The following is a 21,828-nucleotide window of genomic DNA, read 5'->3' on the forward strand; positions in this document are numbered from 1 at the left end:
AGCTCGTCGTTGATGAGCTCGTTGGTTGTGACTTCAAACCTGCAGAGCAGACCAAAGTCACCCGTGACTCACAATGAAACTGCCTTTGTAATGGGAATGCTGTAGTAACACAGTCAATATCGTCCGTATTAAAACTGACATAAATTGCATTACGAGCCATAAACCGAATAATTAAAGTAGCAAACTGACAATTTTACCTGAGTGGCTTCTTGGACAGTGGACACACTAAGAACTCTAGCAGCGATGTGTCAAACGCCTGCTTCGTTTCGTCCTTCACATCCGTAAAGCTCCTCACCGACGTAAAAACAGATACAGCTGCCTGAATGGATGCCTTGTATCTTACATTAGTATGAACTAAGGACGATTCGGTCAAAAATCTGCTCAAAACATTGCGCAACATGTCCACAATAAAGCGAAAGATATTCCCCTAATGACTTCCGGTAAACCCTTTGAGTGCACCTCAAATAAAAGTCCCCCGCCTGTTGGGACTCAGCCTTTTAAGTTCCGCGCAATTATTTAAAAAATGTGTGTGATTGTAGTTCAAATAATACATTATTTACTATTTACTCGTTAGATTTTTTTAAAAATGGTTTCGGCCTGATGATCATCATCGATGATTTGATTCACAACTGATTGTACTTAAAGAGCTTCCACATTTGTCCATGTAGTGGCAGCATTGTTCTGCAGTGCAAAGATGTACTTTCCCCCATATTGTAGCATGAGTCAAACTTGGCATTCAGTGTCACTACGGCACCCTAATTGATGACCTCGACTTCCCGATAATATTTATTTACTGTCACACAATCACCAGCCTTTGCAGCAGAAGATATCTAGACTGGCCAACACATCATCCAAAACAGTGTTGACAGTAAGCAAACCAAGGTCATGTGCATCAACACTATAATCAGTGATACATTGCAGAATGTGCAGAATGCCATGCTTTTAAGGATCAAATATTATTGTCGCATGAATGATTTATTTAGATAAATCACACACGCTTCAAAACGAACAATTCATTGTCTGAAGTGATACTTTATTTAAATTTATTTAAATATCTCTTCATTGAATATTGACGAGTGTGTCTGTGACACACACAAATATTATTTGCTTTGAGACTCATACACAGTACTTGCAACTAGTTGTTCTTTTTAGCTGCACAGCACAATAATAAATCTTACCCCCAGCAAAAGGTAATGCAAGAATTTTTATGTAGCATGCTGCAGTCAGGGACAGTTCCTTGTGCTGGTTGTTTACTTGTGAGCTGTATCAATCAGCTGTGTGGAGTGCTGGGCTGAAATTACTCTGACACAGAAGAAAGATGTACACAAACAGCACACATGACTGAGTGGTTTAGGGTTGGCCCTTATTGATGTGTCACTGAAAAAAAATGGTGCTTGTGGACCAACACACCAAACTTTTGCAGTATATGAACAGAACATAATGCTGTTATCATTTGAGTTGTATATTCATATCACCCATCAAGACTAAATAGTTAGGTTTATAAAACCAACATGATTTTACTGCAATACAATAAAGTGTTCTGCAGGTTTTACATTGTGGTGAAATGGAATTAATTCGGTTTCAGGTGAGGAATAGTCTACAATTGGATGGCGACACAAATGAGGAACCCTGCTATAGAAAATAGATGGATAGAAACAAGATTGGAAATAAATTCTGATGAGAGTTCAATCAGAAAGCTTCAAGAGCAACCTGGGAAATAAAAGTGAATTTCATTTGCTTCTATCAATAAAAATAGGCACATGAATAAATGACACCACCGCACAGCCCACATTCACATGCATCTGACTGTGCAGCAGTGTTGTCAGAACTGCTTCAAACCACTTCTAGGCAGACAGGATCTCTCTGCCAATAGTAGAAATACTGTTGTTTCCTGCACCTCTCAAGAAATGTTGCCCATATTTCAAAGATTGTAGATTTTCATCACAGCAGTGACCTTGAGAGAGGGAAAGCATAGTTCACACACAGCACCTCTTGACATTTTCTACAAGTGGAATCAACAGCAGCAGCAGCAGTGAAGGCATCACCCACACGGCAGCAGCAGAAACCGAGGCAGACAGGTTACGAGGTTTTGGCCGATTTTATGACTGCACTCCACAGCAGTGATATTTGACAAAGCTTTCATCAGTCCGACACCTCTGTGACCTTTTCACAGTCATTCATGTGGACACAAGATATTTGCCGACTGACAGCTGGCCCTTAGGAGCTGTTCACCAGCATGACTTTTCTGACTACTTCAGGCTGTGTTTTTTTTCCCCCTGCTTTGTTGACCTAGTTTGTATTGGGAAGATGTCTTCATGGGTCAAGAAGATGTGATTTAAACTTTCACAGCCTAGTGACTGCAATGCTCAATTTTTTTTATTTCACATTTCCCTCAAAGCAAATGTCAGAGTGAACCGAAATGTGAATTTGTGACATTAAGTAGCAGTGTTGATCTAGTTACTTGTAATCCATGACATACTGCATTACGAGTTACCGGCATTGTGAAGTGACTAGCTCTGGTCCGTCCTTGGACTGTGATGCATTTTACATTACTTTTGCGCTACTGTCACAAAATACGAAATCCCAAGCAAGCGAGAGGAGATGCAGACTCCACACTGCAAGGCCAAAGATGAAATTTAACTCCAGAACCTGCATCCTTGAGGCAGAAATGCTTGGGCAGCATTGGGAGTAATAGATATAAAATTTCCAGAAGGTTATTATTACTGCAAATTGTACCACTTCAACAGTGACAGCTAATCACTGTCGCCTAGTTAAACTATATTGGAATTTTTATATTGTAGCACTAACAACTCTGTCACCGAGTACATACGCTTCATAAAAGCATGATGTAATGAAGTGTTACAGCATTCATTAGAATTCTACTATTGTATGATCTATTATAATGTAATTATAATTCCATATGCAGTAGAAATGAACAAAGTCTTAAAGTAAATGTCATTTTCAAAGTGTGGACAGTGAGCCTGCCCAGAGAAAACATTAAACGGGTACGTCTTCTTCCTTCGACTTCTTGCATATGGAAAGTTTGAAGTGCACAGCGTGTCACTTTTTCCACATTTTATCTTACAGTCCATTTCATAGATTTAATTTCCCCCTTAGAATTCTCCACAAAACACCATACAATGTAACAAAGAGATAGTACACCCAAAACTTGTTTCATGTTTTCATTATGGGGTGTTGTTGGTAGAATTTTGACACATTTGAATGAATAAATAAATAAATACATAAATACATACATGCATACATACATAAATACATACATAAACAAATAAATAAATAAATAAATAAATAAATAAATAAATAAATAAATAAATAAATAAATAAATAAAAGAACGAACAAACGAATGAATGAATAAATAAACAAATAAACAAGACACTTACAACAAATGTTGATAAAGTGAAACACTGTACATACATTTTATGATGGACTGTACAATTTCATATTAACATACAGGTTATATGTTATACCTTTTACTGCGATACTGTTCCATCCACTTGAATAGGGAGGCATCAAATCAGACTTTAAAATTATTATGATTATATAATATTGCACTGATCCAACATTTTCCTAGACTGACAAATAAATTGTGGACTACTTATTGCCTTGTTTAACATTTAAAGGCACAGTTCAAGCAATTAACCCTGTTAAAAAGATTTTCAATGGAAATTTAAAACATGTATTGGCATTTCACTCAGCCAGTCGGACACAAAAATTTGTCATAGTGCACCATTGCATCATACTTGTACATGTATGTCTTGCTAAAGTATGCTAATTCTTATCACTATCAGCCCTTATTACCGAAATCCAGGCTCTGGTTAGCACGTCCGCCTCACAGTTCAGAGGGTGTGGGTTCGATTCCACCTCCGGCTGTCCCTGTGTGGAGTTTGCCAGTCAGTTCAATTCCCTGTCAGATGAAATTTCAATGTCATTCCACTTTAAGTCTATTTCTTGCTGACTTTAGGTTTTATCTAATTAAAAACAGATTAAGCTTGTTCATGAAAGAAGATCATACATTTCCATGCTGAAAAATTGCTGATGAATCATTTGTTGCTTAATCTTATTATCAAAACCCTCAGGACTATCTTCTCCCGCTGTTTCGTCTGTCCACCATTCACCCATGATTTCTTCTATCATAATCTTGCATGTTCTCATCATTTTGTTGCTTCTTTCACTTATTTCCAAAACACATTTTCTTCCTTCAATTGATATGTTTTCCCACCAACGAGAGTGAAAAGCTGATATATTGCAGGTTGGCCTGTGTGATGATGGACAGGCACAGATCTAGCGAATCGCTTCCTCAATTAGTCCCCCCTGGACCATCAGGCAACAGTGTTAATGACGATGCCCTCCATCCATTTACCCTCCATCCATTAGCTGTTGTTTTTATTGTTTGAACGTGTTTGTAATTGCTGGGCATGAATACAACTCCGTGAATTGAATAGGTTTATAAAAATGTTGATGTTATAAGGGTCACTGATTTGTAACTCTTTAAAAAAAATATCAAGAAAAAAAGCAATGGAAAACATTTTTGCATTGCTTTTAACCTTTGGCGACAGAACCTAATTTTAAAAATATTGACCTCCACTAAAAGGTTGAAATTAAATTTAAAAAGCAGTTTGTACTTTTCAGATCACTTTGTTTGCAGCTTTGCTCTAACTGTGGCCATAAATGGAAACGCCCCAAGGTTAGTCACCTGTTGTCCCCTTTTCTTTGCCACACTAGTGAAAACAAAGGAGCTGTCTGAGGCCATCAGAAGTGCACAAACACACACAAACACAATATCTATCTAAAAAAGTACAAAACGATCTCTAAAGACCTTGGTATCGCTTTTTTCACCAGAACATAACGAGAATAAGAAGTTAGACAAGCATGGAATTGTCAAGAATTTCCCTTGACGTGGAGGGAAGAGAACATTAATGACTGAAGTCTCCCACGTTTGGTACGAATGTTTGAAAAAACACCACTTCAAACATCCAAAGACCAATCATATAAAAAGGATTGACTAAACCTTGCCAAGGAGTGCCTGGACAAACCACAATACTTTGGGGATTTTTTTTCTGTACTGATATTTAAATGTAAACAGCTTTTACAAAAGGCTTATTAATCATACTAAATAAAAATCATCAATTACTTATATAGAAACAGCTTGTAAATTTCTCACAAAGCCAAATATGTTGATAATTAAAGTTATAATTAACACTTTTGGTGTGATTTTAAAGAGGTTTCTAAGGCACTTCTAAAGGGATTCTTGTGGACATATTAAAACAAAGATTTAAGTTAGTGTAACTAATTAGTTCATTATGTAAATATGTTTCGTAAGGTCATATACTGCATCATAAACCTATTTGTACTTTTCCAAATGTTACCATAAAGACTAGTTTTGTGTTTTTGAGTAAGTACCTGGTTGCGGGGTGGGTGTTGCGAAACATGCTATTTAAAACACAAGGACCTCTGGTGGATTTTTTATTTATTTTTTGTTGCATAGCAACTTAGCCAAGCGGTAGAGGTGGCTCCAACAGCTTAAGTCAAGTAGGCCGCTTAAGTGTTTTAACGAGGCCATTATGACAACTCGCCAGAAAACTGCTGTTATTGTATAAGCTTGGGATTGAATTCCAATAGATCATATGTTAAAATAGCTGCTGCGATATTTGGATGGAGAACCTAATATCCTTGCAAGGATGGATTCCTCTTTAGTAAAAAGACATGCACTCATGCATGTGGGGTGTTGGGGTGACAAGAGAGATGTTAATGACAGAGGGAAATGGGTGATGAGTGCTGCTGGGAAAAAAAAAAAAAAAAAATGCGTCCAGCTACAATCTCAGCGGACTAATGAGACAGCACACTGTTTTCTAGTTGGGAATAATTAGAGCATTCTCAGAGGCTGCAAGATTGTGAAGACCTACATTTTCTTCTTTAACTATCCTACACAGCAGAATCTACTCCAGTTTGTATCTTTGCACTAAATGTCTTATAAATGCACACTTGTTTTAGAAATGGACGAATAAAACACAAAGAAATATCAAAACTGAAATCTCATGAGATAATATGTTCCAGTCACAGTTGATGCCATTAATTGATGGTGTTTTGTGCACTGTGAACATTTTCAGATTACTTTCTCCTCATTTGTTCATTGCGGTGAATGTGAATGTTTTTTCCATGGGACCTGGGATTGACTGGCAACCAGTCTCGGGTGTACCATGGCTTAAATATCCTATCCTAAGTATGTCCTGAATAAAGTTAGAATGTGATATTTCAAAGGAATGAAGGCAGTAAACACAATCTCCCTGCATGCATGAAAAAGTGTTTTGGAGACACCCAAATTGTTGAAACTGCTCAAATTGCTGTTACTGTGTTTTCTCATCACGTTTAACCAAGATGCAAACACTCAAGGAAAATGGCCCACCTTATTATTGACCATGCAAGTCAAAATAAATTAAGCAAGAGTAATACAAGACACCATCCCTCCAGCAAATTTAAAATAGTGGACGCATTGAGTTTTTGGTACAGTCTAGCTTTATTTTCACTTCTCATAAATATTATAATTTTCATACACTAATAAAATAGCGTGAACATTTTTATATCACAACAGCCTCCCCCAAAACTACAAAAATTTCAGGTTGTAAAACCGGAGTCACAAGGAGATTTAACACGTTTGATAACGGATGCTACACAGTAGCTTAGAAGTGCACAGCTGAAATTAAATTACAAATATTTTTCATTTGTTTGTCTATGTTAAACAGATTTGAATCAGTACCTGCGCCCGACTGGACTGAAGAAGAATATAATATTTAAGAGTCAGTTTCAAACTGATGTTATGTTTGATAATGCCTTCGGAGATTTATTAGTTACCTGCAGTCATTTTGTCAAATCCACAAAAGCCAAAAATATAGATGATTTAAAAATAATATATTTGTGTCTACCTATGAACAAGTTAGGTAGTACACAAAATATGTAATAAATACTTGTGGATCACATGTTTGTTTATTTTATAATTACACCATATAATGCACATGCACGATGACAAACACATAATAATGGTGATTAAAAATATCATTGAAAAACAATCTATTGTGCAAAGAAAAGAAAATCCACTGGACATGCTTTTAAATAAGTAAGCAAGTAAATCAATAAATACATAAGCGAATAAACAAACAGACAGACAGACGGATAAATAAATGAATGAATAAATAAATAAATACTATAATTGAACTGCCGCCCGCATACAAAAATGAAACACAAGTTTGAGTTTATCTGCTCCGTGATTGATACTATTCAATGCCTTGGTCATCACTCAAGCATTTGGTAGTCATTTTCACTGGCTTATTTATTTATTTTCATTTTAACGTATTTTTACATGTGTAACTCTTGCGAATATTTAAAAGTGTGAGTGCATCTTGTAACTCTCCACATTCGCATTACAGTACGCCCATGAAATTGACTTTAAAATTAAAAATGACTGTTTTATTATTTTCACATTTCCATTACCAATGGTTATCTTATGATTTCGGCAGTGTGAGGGTTATAACTAGTTTCAAATTTTTCCTAAGGCTAAAATGGTCCTTCAATGTTCCCCTCTAACTGCTGAGATGCAGAAAGTCAGGGACAAAATTGCTCTCTAGCTTAGGGAGGGGAAAGGAGGCGCAGGTTCAAGCCCTGAGGTGGTGTGGTTTTTGACCTTAATGAAGGAGCCCAGAAGCAGAGCAGTATATTTTTGTACTTTTCTACTAACACTATGGGTCCTATTTTCATTTCCAGCAAAAGTCCATTGCAAAATGCAGTCAAACTGTGTGCGTGGGTGGCATGTATTCGTCGTATGGAGGCTTTTTGTAGTGCTCTTTGTTGTTCCCTACAGTTGCTGTGGTGCTGCACCATCAGTGTATGAATGATTTGTTTGTTTCACTTAACCATAAATCATTGTGTGAGTGAGGTGACAGCATAAAAGCACATAAGTATCTTGAAGGTACAAGTGCTCTCTCCCCAAGTAAAGTCAATTTATCACTGAGAAGGGCACCTCGAATCGGGACTGCTTGCTGTGCATTCACGTTTTTTTTTTCCAGCTGGGATTCCAATTGATTGTCATTAATTTCTTTAAAAAATCGACTGGTATTTCCATTGGCAAACATCTCTGTCATGCCAGTAATATTGATTTTCTTAATTTTAGAATAGTGCATTCAGTTGCATAACCCGATTCTCAAAAAAGTACGACTGCATTTTTGCCCATTTTATGTTGCTTTATATATTTTTCTTTTTAAAAGTACTAAAGTAATTCCAATAACTGGAGATCATTTGTGTGTTTTTAACAGCAGTACTACTTGGTCAGTGAAGATAATTCTGATTGTAATTCTTAGTCAAGCTGTAGAAAGTCAAAACAATGCTGTCTGTGTAGCTGCCCATCCTGACTGAATTTATTCCACACTAAAGAAAGTGAAAGATAGTAGGCCCACTTAAATCTGTACTCCCTTTTTGCCATTACATTTTGAGATCCGCTTTAACCATGAGAAAATCGAATATACATATTTGTCCTCTGCACTGATATACAGTATATAATTCGATGATCAATAAATCAACCAAGAACTAATAATAACTGATCTGGTAATAATGAGTAATTGCTTCATTTGTACTTTAAAATTAAAAACATTTGGCCAGAGCAGTTTGTAGTTAATGCAACAAAAAGAAATGTACTGTAATGTTATAATGGCATTCATCCATTTCATGGTTGCAAGTTTGTGAACATCATGCGCAAAATAGCAGTTAACTCAATTGGATATCACCCATAATGTTGTCGAGAATAGGTGGACCTAAGCCCACAAGTATATTGGAATCATCCAAACTGAATTTGGTTTAGTTACGTGATAGTCGGGGCGCAACTGCCGTCTGATATCCAAAATTTTATTTCGAGCGGAGTTTCTGAAATAATCAGCCGGGGATTTCATGGGTCTGTTCCCTGGAATATGAAATTGTGTTTCTCCTTCATTCTACAGAAAGGGAAGTTCAGCCAGCATGATCCATCTGTGAGTGTCTCCTCTCACGAGACATTGCAGGTATAAAATGATTAGAAAGGAACTGACGGTAAGTTTCAGATTGAATCATTTTCTTGCCCATACAAATCAAATTTTTGTTCTTTGCAGCTTTTTGTTTTGTAGCAGCTGATAACAAGTCTGTCTTTCTCCATTACAATGAAGATGTCACAAAATGTCTTCACTGGGGTAGGACAGTCAGTATGTTAGTGATGGTCCACTTTTGTCCGCTGCAGTCCTGAATGGCAAGCTGGAAACTAAACTGGGACTGACTGCTTTCCACCATCTCCAGACAATGTTGAGACTCTGTGTTCTGGATGGAACCGTCCTAGAGAGACAGACATTCACAGAAAAAGAGCAAAGGTTTGAAGGTTTAGCTTTCCTTACAAGGAATAAATCAGTAATCACCCATAATGTTGATGATTAATTGTCAAAAAGGATTATCGGGAGTGAGGAAAAAGGAAAGGGAAAGAGAATGATACGCCGTTGCGTAGTCAAAAGTAGAAACTGCCTCTTGTCTTTTTGCGCTGTGATTTCTACAATATCGTCCATTTAAAATATGGCGAAAGGAATTGGGGTCCATGTCCAAACCGCTTTAGAAAGAAAGTCGTGTAGAATCAAAGCTTACCTAGACATATTTAGTATGCATGGAAAGAACATACCGTAAGCGTATGAGTTTGCGATTTGCCTTTATTCCAAGCTACCTGGAGGAAAAAAACTTTATTCTTTAAAATTGTGTTAAGGAATGTCTTAATACAATGGAGCTGGTGCTTTTCAAAGTGGAAATGTCATCCGAAGTAGTGATTTTTTTAAAGATGAAGAAATCGATCATCAACTTTGTGAGTGATGAAGCTGCGGTCTCTCACTCTGTCTCACCCCCTCAAGGTCACGGCTATAGCATTACGAAGCTTCATAATGAATTTTGGAAATGGATTTTCAATGATTTAAAGTGTATTTCCAAAAGATACTTTTTTTCTGAACAAGAAAATGTTTTTCTTTCATAATATGACAAACAACAAAAATCACATTTTCTGATAAAAATAAAAAAAAAAAAAAAACACACCACAGGTTACAGCCTTTCAGTGAGCACATCATTCACCGGATTTTTTAAAAACACATTAACATCCGATTATTATAGCTACCTACCACTTACTGACAGAAAAAACACTTTTCTTTCCACGAAGAAAATTTCTGTTTTTATCATTTGAGAAATAATTATTGTAATTGCATTGCTGGTGTTGTTTTCACATCAGACAAAAAAAAACCCCACAATTCTATATTGTGTATTTCTTTAAAAAAAAAATGTAAATTTTATCCCCCTCTTTGCAAGAATGTTTTGTTACCATGCAAGAAATATTGCTTTCATATTTTTGCTGTCTAACATGCACTACTAATGTTGCCGCTCTGATGCTTCCAATAAATCTAAACGTGGACTGAGTCATAGCATGAATGCAAAAATGTCTGCGTCCTAAGCTTGTTCAAACCAATGCCACTTTGAATAAGATTGCTTCTCTATAATTTAATAGGAGTACTTACATCTCCATCGTGTGTGTGAAACCATGACGACAAGTTTGTTTGTTTGCGATATGACAGAGCCTTGAGTCTAAGTTCCTTAGTAATATTGCAGGAACAGTAACATATTTTAATGAGTTTACAAGGTCCCAGGAGAGCAGACTCAAGCTATTACCATCAAGCTTGCTGTGATCTTCAGGAAGACAGCCTTGCTTATAAAACCAAAATGTTTTGTACATTACAGGGGTGTTCAAACTTTTTCCAGAAAAAGTGAAGGATGCAGGGCCACTTCAACTTCTTTTATTTAACATTCCAATCAATCAATGTGGTTAAATAAAGGCTCATTAACACAAATGAGCCATGAAAATATGAGCATCTGCACAATCTACTGCTTTATAATACCAAAGCTGCATGAAAAATTCAGCCTTTAAAAAGTGTAATGACTTTTGATGTTTTGTGTTCTTAATTTATAACACAATGTTTATTATTGTGACTGTAGTTTGCAGTGGTGTCAAACTGCGTTGCATCATTAAGAGAGCTGACATTCTTTGGACTCATGTCATTAAAAGCAGCATTCAGAATGATGCAAAACAATTATACTCAAATGAAAAATACAAACACAAAAATAGACTACAGGCTATACGGCCACAATGCTGTTGCACAACGATATTGAATTCATACACATTTTATCTGGTCTTCCATAGGTCTATAATTTTGGTATGGGCTCTGGATTAAACGAGAATAGAACCACTCAAGCACCGAGCAGCATATTCCGAAGCGAGAAAAACAATGCAGAGGATTTAGACAATTTGCAGCTGTAACTTTGTTCATCAGAATAACACGAATCAAGACTTGGTCATTGTTTTAATAAATATTGTAGTTCTAAAATTAACATCGCTCCATTTTTAATCAACACTGAGTAAAGAACAAATGCGTACTTCATTAACATCGCTCCATTTTTAATCAACACTGAGTAAAGAACACATATTTTATATATCATCATATAATCCCCTCCACACAATTCAAAAATGTTCCCAGGTGTTTTAAGACACACAATTCAAACATGCAAAAAGCTCAATGTGGGCTGTATCACATGTTACATTTAAAATAAGCACCATAAAAAAGAGTTTTGGGCCTGACCTTGGAAATCCCTGCTTTATAAGATGCCCCTTAATCAGTCCAACAGTCCAGCTCTGCAAAAGCTATTGATTCTCATGTCCCTTGCAGGGAGACATTTGCCCACATATTGAAAGGCTGTCTAGGTGGGATAGCCTGACAGACTTTAGTGTTCACAATCCACACACAGCGAAAGCATAGAGAATCGATGTCCTGGTTGACTGAGCCTTATTTTCCACGGACTACAATAGCCACTGACCTTTGAGTTACTTTTGTGTTGCACAAGGGATGTTTTATCAGTTAAGAGCACCATTGAAATGAGGCCAAACAAATAAAGATGTTAATGGTGATGGTTATTGGCATTTGGCCGACGAGCACGGACACACTCACTCATGCACGCACGCATATCGTAAAAATAAATATTTTGCCTTAATGAGTAGAAAAAATGAATAAAAATACAAAATAAATGATGTTCAAATTTATCAACCCAACAAAACAAGTTGTAGCACACACAATATTTTAGTGACTAGCTTAATGACAAAGAATATTTACTTATCATCTTGGAAATAAAATATTTAATGCGAATTGAATGTTAAACCAGTGTGCCCGTTCTTGCAGAGCATTGATTTTACATAGATGCAAGCATTTCATATTAGTCAAGGCAGCAGCCATGTCTTGTTAGAAAAAGTGAGGTCATTTGTTTGCAATCACATAATTTACAAACCATAGCCACCCGCAAATTTGCATTTATTACAATTTCACAAGCTAAGCAAATGACAGTAATTAAATTTTGTAGTATTTTGGGAGCAGTCATTGCCTGAACAGACAGCTTCATCTTGTTGAGCTGGAAAAACTATTGTTTTATTTGCTCATTCAGCCCACTTATTTTGTCAGGCAGTCAACCACAAATGTTCTAGTCGACAAAACATTGCAGGGATAATGACTTATTTACTCAAAAACAAAGCCATTTTGCCTCTTCAGACAAAAGATAGTCCCCTCTAAATCTAAACTTTAGGTAAAAATGCTTACTTTATATGAGCAAACACTCACACTTGGTATTTGTCTAAACCTTTACTCTCAATTCAGTGAGGCAACACTGTCATTCTGCAAGGTGCACTGATGGAATGCACCATTGATTCTCTGCTATTAAGGCCAGTGCACCGGTTAATCAGAGGGTCATTCTGATAGTCAGCCAGAAAGCCATTCCCCCAAAAAAGACCGCTGATTGGCTGGCAAACCGTCAGCTGCATGTTTAATCAAGTCATTGCAAAAGGCATAAACTGTGCACTATGAAATAAAAAAAATAAGACGTGAAAGCAAAGTGCAACTTCTGACTATGATTGGAATGTCTGTTTTTGTCAGACTTTTATCATTTGAAACCAGGTAACGCCTGGAATGGGTGATAGGATTAATGACCATGTATTTGACAATTTCAAAAAATATATAGCAGGAAAATCAACACTAAGGCAGCATATACAGTACAGTGATTCAACCATATACCGTTTTTAAATTATTATTTAGTTATATTTTTTGGTTTGGTGACATCCAAACATCTCAACAACCCTTCCCTTCTATAAAACATGAACAAAAATAATAAAAATGTGTTTTTGATGGCGAAAACATTTATTTATACGTATTTGATCATGTGTGCAAACAGCAACATTTTCACATTTGACAACCTATTTACAAATTTTGGGCTATTTACAGAGATGTTTGTGCACGTGTGCTCACATGCGTGTTTTGCTATTTACAAGGGACGTATTTGTGCACCACTTTATCCTGCATCAGAAAACTCGTCAGATGACGGCGATTCATCCGAACGGTGGCACAAACAATTGCCACTTATGTGGCTTTTGAAGTTGACGCCTGCTTCTGTTGTGTACTGTTAAAGCGGACTTTCATCTTTGTTGCGTACTTACAGGCATCTCCTCTGAATTCGCTCCACCATCGTTTTGCTCCCGCCATTTTATTTCGCCATTTTCTCTCACTCTCAGACTTCTTCCTCCATAACATCACAACTACATTCTCCATTGTTCTCCCATTTGGGCTGAGCTCACACTTTGAGCCAGCAAGTGCAACTCTGCTATTAAGCAGTCGGAGTTAACCACAACACTGCTCTATAGACTTTTAAGTTGAGTGGGAGTCTTATCTACCCATTAATAAATTAAAAATAAGTTGACGAGAATACTCATCGACGGGATCCTACGTCATTGATGTCAACTCGTCGCTGGCATACATAAAGAACTGGGACAAAATCTAACAAGGGATACTTTTTAAAACAGCCAGGAACGTGCCTCTTGAGGACCAACGTTTCCTATCCCTGGCCAAGACACGCAGAACTTCCACTACCCCATTTTCAGGGCCCCTGAACACAGTGGATGAGCTTCCATGGCTCTACCATCCTCTGTTCACCCTCAATGGACGTCAAGACGGTCCTTTCCACCACCTCCTACAAATAGTTTGGTTAAATGTTTAGCTTCACCCGCATGTAGTCCAACGCTGATGCAGGCTACAGTTGCTTTATGTCGTCAAGTTAACACCCACCCGCTCTCCACGTCCGTGCTTTCGGTAATGTGTTAAAAGAACAAGAGCATTCATCCTCTTTATCCTCAACTTCTGCAAACACCAGCCAATCCAGCTAATGTAGGAACAAAATGGCAGAGATGGAGAGTTGGATTGGGCCTCTTAAGAGATAAATGGACATATTGTAAGGAACTGGGTCACAATGTGTGTGTATGCACCGTTGTGTTGTGCTGTACAGAGTGTTTTTGAACGCATTACTGCGGCTGGCGTGTGGGAGTCGAGAAGACAGAAAGACTCGTGTTTTATGGCATCACCAAAATCCTAGTTTGTGTTGTATACGTTCCAGAATCTATTTGTTATGAATGTAAAACATAGCAATACAATTTTCTGTGCCACTGTAGAACATCACTGTTCATTTGAATATATTTAAGAAAAGAACAAACCCAATTTTAACACCTAACAGAAACATTATGGCGGCTAAAATAGTAAAGTGTCACAGATTACAAGTATGCAGTCAGTGCAAAAGAATTTACTGACTTACAAAATCTGCTGAAACTGACAAATAGTCATAAAACTAACGTAACACTTTATATGCACTACTTTTTACTTATTGCATTCATGTATTCATTTATCTTATTCATCTATCACTGTTTTGGTGCATAATTATTTTTTTTTATCTTTTCTTGCCTTTCTGATAAAATGCACTAAATAAATAAAAGTCAAAAGTCAAAGTCTGCTTTATTGTCAATTTCTTCACATGTTTACAGGCCTGAAATTTTTTAGGACAGAGATTGTTTGATTGTTGCATTTACAAATAAAAAATCCTCTAAGCGCTGTTGGAGGCCATTGATGTTCTGATGCTTAACTTGGCCCTGATACATTGGGAGTGAATCGGTTTGGTGCTCTGTCTGTTTCTTCCTGATACAACTCCTCTTACATCTCATCCACCCCTCGGGGTGTATTGCGTTTTAGTATTTTGTAGCTGCTCGCATCCACCTGTCGGAGAATGCCAAGCATGAGTTGCTAAAGCCTACCTCCCCAGTTTGAAGGCTCTCTCGGCTGTCTTTCCAGCTCTCTGCACCATAGTCATGGACATCATCCAGTCTATACCCGGAGGTCAATGGCTTGGCCGTGGCATAAGGTCATCTTGCCATATCTTATGATCTTATTCAGACATATCAGTAAAGTAGACCTAACCTCTAATCATTGATTGTTTTGAGTGTCAAAAATCTTATTCCCAGAACCGGGCAACCCAGTCTTGATGTGAAACGACTCACTACACAAGCACAAGATATAATCTTCCTTTACATGTTTACAATCTCACCTGGTTGTTTTAACTATTTTTTGATGCACATATAAACATGATCTATATAGCTGGCAAAATTATATGATGGTAATATTTTGATGCAAACACAGAATAATAAAACTCTCATCGTTTTCCCTGATGAAAAATGTACTTGATGAAGTTCAACTGGAGTCCTGTTGCATTATAGAGGAACTACATGTGCATTCATCTATTAGTACTAGAAATAAAATATGATTGTTGTTTTTTCTTTTTTTGTTTTGTTGTCTTTGTTTGGTTATATTTGTTATATTTAGTAACTTGTTAGTGAAGGAATCACGGTGTTAAAAATGATAGACGACAATGTTCAATGCAGGAATAAGAACGTTTTCTTTTACTATAGTTTGAAATGAATTCCTTCATTTCCAGTCTAAAAATCTCAAAATTAAATCAATATTAAATCTTGAGTTTAATTTAATCAAAGTGAATTGCTTTGGCTGATTTTTCTGGTTAAAAATGTGATACTGAAATGAAACTTCTTTACCGGAGTGAAAGTCCAGGTAAGCTTCATGTGCTTGACGGCTGCATAGGTGCATTCCAGCAATCTGGGTTTGCTGTTAACATCCACCAGACACTTGTTGTCATCATCATCAATGGTTGGACTCAGCACTCCAAGGTGAAGTTGCTGGGAACTAGTGTAATACACATTCTACATGGAAACAGAAAAATATTTTATCACACAAGACTCTCCAAAAAAAAACAAAAAAAAAACAGAATAAGGGGTTACATTACTGCCTCACATATTTCAAATGAGTAATTACAGTGGCAAAGCATTTTCCTCATCAACAATTAACTTCTATATTTTAGTTCAATATTACCTTTTTTTTTTTTTAACCGTTTTTCTTGAAATTTCCAGTGTTTTCATTCTTTTGCCTTTTCATCCGCAGGCAGATATTCCTTTCCCCCCATTTGGCATAAAAAGTATGACTTGTGTAATCATGTATATAAAGGCTTTATTTTAATCCAACTAATTTGGTAATGTAATAAACAGGCCTTTCCGGGATTTACAGTGTATCAGTGATCTAAATAGACAGAAGAAACAATGTGTAAAGACTTTAAACTGACATTTATTTAACATAAATTGTGCATTTATGCATACTAATTTGGAACAGAGTCACTGACTTAGGGCACTGGTACAATAGCGTATTTTATTCAGCGAATACTTAAGATTGACCTTTGGCATGAATTTGAGCAGGAAAGGTTGATGTCTGTATCTGTCAGTCTTTTTTTTTTATGGTGATCAGCCGAGAGTGTGTCCCAAATCTTACCCGAAGGCCCACGCACACACTGAACTGTCACACAGTGCATCTATTTTTCATGAGCGGTTCCGGCAACTAGCTTTGCAGTGATTCAAAATTTGAATCACAGGCGAACGATGTTGTAAACGCGCAAATGTAACAGTCGATCTTAAGTGTCGTATTGTATCACATGATCCTTCACAACAAAAAATATGTATCTGGATAAAAAGTGTAATCCAACTGGCTATCTGTCAAGTACAATATGTTTATTGTGTTTTACAATTATACCTAAATTAATTATTACCTATTGTATGTTTATAGCACACGTGTCAAACTCAAGGCCCGTGGGCCAGATGGGGTTAGGGTTAGGGTTACAGTTGGTAGCATTTCCAAATTCTTACAAAAACACGTTTACAGTTAATTGGTCTAATGATGCAGGAAACACGAGGAAAACAATCCTTTTTTTTTTCCAGAACCAGGGCATGAATAAGAGATAAGAGAGGTCAGGGAAATAAATGTACATACTGGCTGCAAACATTTGCATACCTGAAAAAATAACACAGGGATGCACTAATGAATTCAGTGGTTGGCCTAGTTTTGAAGCCTTCTAAAGGTCTAGTGATGCAAATCAAATACAGTGCAGGTAATCTTAAAGCCAGACATAAATTTGCCTGAGCCTGACAGAAGACCGAAAAATCCTCTGGAACCTGACATGAGGGTAATAAGAAGGATCAATGTTGACATCCAATGCTCACAAAAAACGAGATCAAACAGAAACACAAGAACCAGTGAAGGTGCAGGCTTGTTCAGTGGAATAAGTACACTGACCCTTTGATTGTTTCCAGAGGAGAGAGTGTACATGTTTTTGAAGGGGCTGATAAGCTTCTTGCAGGAAAAGGACATGCCGAGAAGGAGTCACATGCATGGCGGAAAGAAGCCACACAACAGGCTTTTAAAACACCGACAAAGCATTACGGACAGCTGAGTGCATGCCTTTGAATGTGTTGAGGATGTGATTTGTTTCTTTGACCATATTGACAAATAAGTGCAATAAGCACTGCATGTTTCAATGGACATCTGCTTAAGTGCCTGCAAATGGTTTTGTAATGCCTCCTGTCAGACTGCCTTAAAAGCACCTGCAGGAGGAACAGGGACGTGTTAAGCAGACATATGTATGTTTTTACTGGTAAAGGAAAAGGAAAGCCTTCAAGACAGGTTGCGTTGGGTTATTTCGTTGCTGTGACATATCCCAGCTATCTTTAGGTGGTTGGCGGGGTACACCCCAAACTGGTCACCAGCCAATCACAGGGCACACAGACAATTATTTTTCCTCAAACATCATCCCGATATTAGCGTGATTCATAAAAAAAATATTTTAAAAAACACAACAAAAAATATAGTTTGTCGTGAAAGTTTATAGGTAAATATAACATCCGGACAAAATAGGTGTCGTGCCAGGCCTACAAATAAATCAAGTACATAAATACAGTACACTGATAAAAATGAAGGGTTTGAAGTTTGAAAGTATTTTCCAAGTGTGCGGAGTGCCATTACGTGCAGTAGGTGCTCCAAGTGGGGACACGATGCTGGCTGTGATCAGAAATTAATGAGATCGGTAATACTCTCAGAGTAGTGCACAGGTGTCCGAGTACTACATTTGTGTACTACATGACACGTGCCCTAAATATCAAGAAGCTGGATCGGCTTGTATACAATCAGAATTTGAAAGTATGTATTCTGGGAAAATTCTGCATTTATCTGGTCCTGGATATTCATTTTATTTCACATTTTATTCAACTTTTATTGTATTGTGTATTCTATCCTACATTTACGAATAATTAGAAATCATATAATAGAATATTGCTGGTTACTTCATACAATTTTAAGGAAAAATACTATATCAGGTTATATATCCTTAGCAGGATATAATTAACTTTATCAGGATGTAAATGTTTGTCCATAACGCACAAGTCTAGATGGATGGTTCGATCATTTATGACATTTTCTTGATAAGTGAGTACAGAAAAGACCTTTATGGATCATTACAACCGTATCACGTTTGTTCGGTGCATTGTGATTCCAGCCATCCACTCTTTATCCACACAGACTGCAAAAGGAAAAAAAATGACAGAGGCCAAGGTAAAACATTCCTGCTGGCAGCAGCCATGAATAAGAAAGGTGGCTTAGTGGATTGGTCCTGTTCATAACAGAATGCAGGAAGGCTATGGGCTTGCTTTTTCTTTAATTTTGTTTTGTATACAGCGATTCCTCACCACGTCATCTTTTGAGAATGCGCTATTTCGTGGGTTTATAAGTGATGGAAGAACGGCGTTTAAATACACGAGGCATACTTCTGAGAAATGTGCGTCACTGCGGATGTGACTGAGTTCAAGCGCGAGGGTAGAAGCACCAACCGCTGCAGAAGGAGTCGAAACACGTGACAATATCACATGTTTTTTCTTTTATTTACTGTAAAGGTACAATACATGCGCAGAACAGTGTGGGAATGGTTATTAAGGGAACGGGAAAGGTTTACGTAGCGTAAAAGTATTGGGGAGGGTTTACAAAGCCTTGTGTATGGGACCACAATGCAGCAGAAGATTCATGTGCAACTGTGATTCACTTTGGTTTTGCTATGCATGATGTCCTCCAAGTTAGAGTAGTATGGTAATTCCGAAGATGGACACATTGCATTGCTTGGCAAGGAAAAACCACTCTTCTAATTGACTTGCAATATATCCATGCCTTCTAGCGGCCAACAAGAAACGCCACGTGTTGGACATTTCTAAATAATACATATATTGTTTCTACTTTGCAGATTTTGGCTTTTCTGGAACGCAAAAAACGAGGGATGGCTGTACTGTATTTTTGCTGATGTTTAGAAACAAACATACTTTCTGTTGATTCTTCTTTCACTTCATGATAATGATTATAATCTACGAACAATTTAGAGACACACACTTGTTTGAGACCTAGATTTGAAAATGACTATAGTGAGGGGGCTCCAGGTTAGCTTTTTATGACAATAGGCGATGCCAGTAGAACGACTGATGTGGCATATCCCCAGCCATCTGCCAAGCCGTGAGGAGACAAAACAAGCACATACACACCAGCTGGAAAATTGATTCCACATAATGAAGAGGTTACTCGGGATGAGTGGATGACAAAAGTATGGGAGGGAGCCAGCGCTATGGCGTGTGGGACTATGTGAACTGCAGAATTTCTTTTATTCAAGATCATAATCATTGAAATGGCATTTTCTACTGCAATGCAAGATTGAATTGGCTTAAAGACTTTCATTTGGTAAATGTATTACTTTGCTTCAAACTCTCACACTAGCTCAGTTTTCCAAGACGCTCTCCTTTAATATGAAATTAACCACATCCAATTGTCTTGGATGAGACTGTAAAAAACTTATTTTCAAATGAAGGTTATGTAAGTAAGTATTGGGCATGGTGGCCAATTCTGGCTCCGGCTGTCTTATGTGGCGTTTGAAATTCATTAATTTCTCGACCTGCTCGTGACGGACGAGGCCCCTTCCCCTTCACTGCTTGTTGTGTGTCGACGGCGCTGTCAGGATGCCCCCCCCCCCCTCCAACTGACGGCTGATTGGTTTATATCAACAACAAGTCGTTACAAGGACACAAGCTCGTTGAAAAAAAGTCAATCAGGGCATGAAAAAAAGAAGATATAATGTTCAAGGATAAAGAAATGACCAAAGAGATGGTGGTAATTTTTTTTAATATCTGGTAAAGGTTTTATATGTTACCATAAGAAAAGTAGTGCTGTCCCAGTATCACCAACATCCATTACAATGTTGGCTGCACATTACGAGCCTTAGGGATTCCTAACGCTCTTAAAATCACCAATTATGTAAACGCAAAAAATGATATTTTGCGATGCCATCCAAAATAGTACCACCAACGCACCCACACACAATTTACCCTGGTATGCAGAATACCACACGCTCAATGCAGTTTAAGGTCTGATAATGTAATACAAAAAATTTCTGGGGTAGGGCTACGTATTTCTAGGAAAAAAAAAACAAAATTCGCCCTAAAGAGTGATTGCAGAAAAACAATGTAGCTCTTCATCTGCATCATACATTGCTGAAAATGTTTTAAAAAGCCGGATGTGAAATTATTTCAAAGGGTATTTAGCAGGTAAATTGCTGCCGTTTTGTCCTGATTATAAATTTGTATTACTTTTTTTAGCTCCACATATCTTACTTTAAGTATAATCTCACATTGCATTGGGGTCAACAGTAGAATCTGTGTCAGTTATTCTTGCACACGTTAGTGTTGCAAAATAGTAATAAATAATCCTCGCGGCAAACATTGGATGGGTTTGCTTGCATGATTCTTCTTCTTGGCAGCTTATAGCGGAGACCATAGAATCTATGCTGTGTGCTTATTTTATCTCCAATAAACCTAGTCAGCCAGAGGAAACAAATCTTGCTAATGAGTCCAAATTGTTTTGTGATGAAACATTTGTGGGCAAAAAGGCAGGAAAATCTGTTTGACAGAGAAGTTGCTGCATGCTATCAATGAGACAGAGAAGAAATGAAAGGAAATTTGAAATTGACTTTGCAAGTTGATTTAGTGTGGGCTTCTCAATGTTCTATTTTTTTAAGTTATGGGCCACTGTGCTTAAAGCAAAGAAGTTAGCCTACTATACACACACGCACACACACACACATTGGTTCAAGCCTTGATTACACTATTACAGCTCCAGAGTTCTTGTGTGTACACATAACACCGAAGGTGAGGCATGATTTCAACCTTTTACAATAAAAAGTGTAATTTAAATCGCATTGTGGCAATTTGCTGCTTTTTTTTCCTCCCCAAGAGAAGTAGCTGTTTGATGTGGATGTTGCTTTTCTGTAAATCACTTTAAAAAGATGAAGGCAATGATGCTTGAAATTGCATTTTGATGACACAAGCAGCCTAAGTGATGACATCTATTAAGAGCAAAGTTGGTGGATATATTGATTATATTCCCAAATTCTTTCATCTCTCTCTAAAAAAGGTTTAAAGATGCCAGAAAATGATAGAAAGATAA

The 21,828-nt window shown here is 37.3% G+C and overlaps 1 protein-coding gene across 4 annotated transcripts in view; it reads right to left on the reverse strand.

The window, feature by feature from the left end:
• Positions 1 to 3,356: 3,356 nt before the first annotated feature.
• galnt18a (UDP-N-acetyl-alpha-D-galactosamine:polypeptide N-acetylgalactosaminyltransferase 18a) overlaps positions 3,357 to 21,828 on the reverse strand; it is a 52,721-nt gene continuing 34,249 nt past the window's right edge. For 2 of the 4 annotated variants that reach the window (XM_049724111.2, XM_049724110.2), the window contains exons 10-11: positions 16,014 to 16,178; positions 6,982 to 9,364 (exon numbers count right to left, since the gene is read on the reverse strand). In XM_049724111.2, the coding sequence (XP_049580068.1) occupies positions 9,218 to 9,364; positions 16,014 to 16,178 (312 nt within the window). In that variant the 3' untranslated portion in view covers positions 6,982 to 9,217. Of the gene's footprint in view, positions 3,924 to 6,981; positions 9,365 to 14,743; positions 15,184 to 16,013; positions 16,179 to 21,828 lie in introns of those variants that run through there. The other 2 variants (XM_049724112.2, XM_049724113.2) reach the window with 2 other exon arrangements.

Source organism: Syngnathus scovelli, chromosome 6, assembly GCF_024217435.2.
Source record: "Syngnathus scovelli strain Florida chromosome 6, RoL_Ssco_1.2, whole genome shotgun sequence".
Lineage (NCBI taxonomy): Eukaryota > Metazoa > Chordata > Actinopteri > Syngnathiformes > Syngnathidae > Syngnathus > Syngnathus scovelli.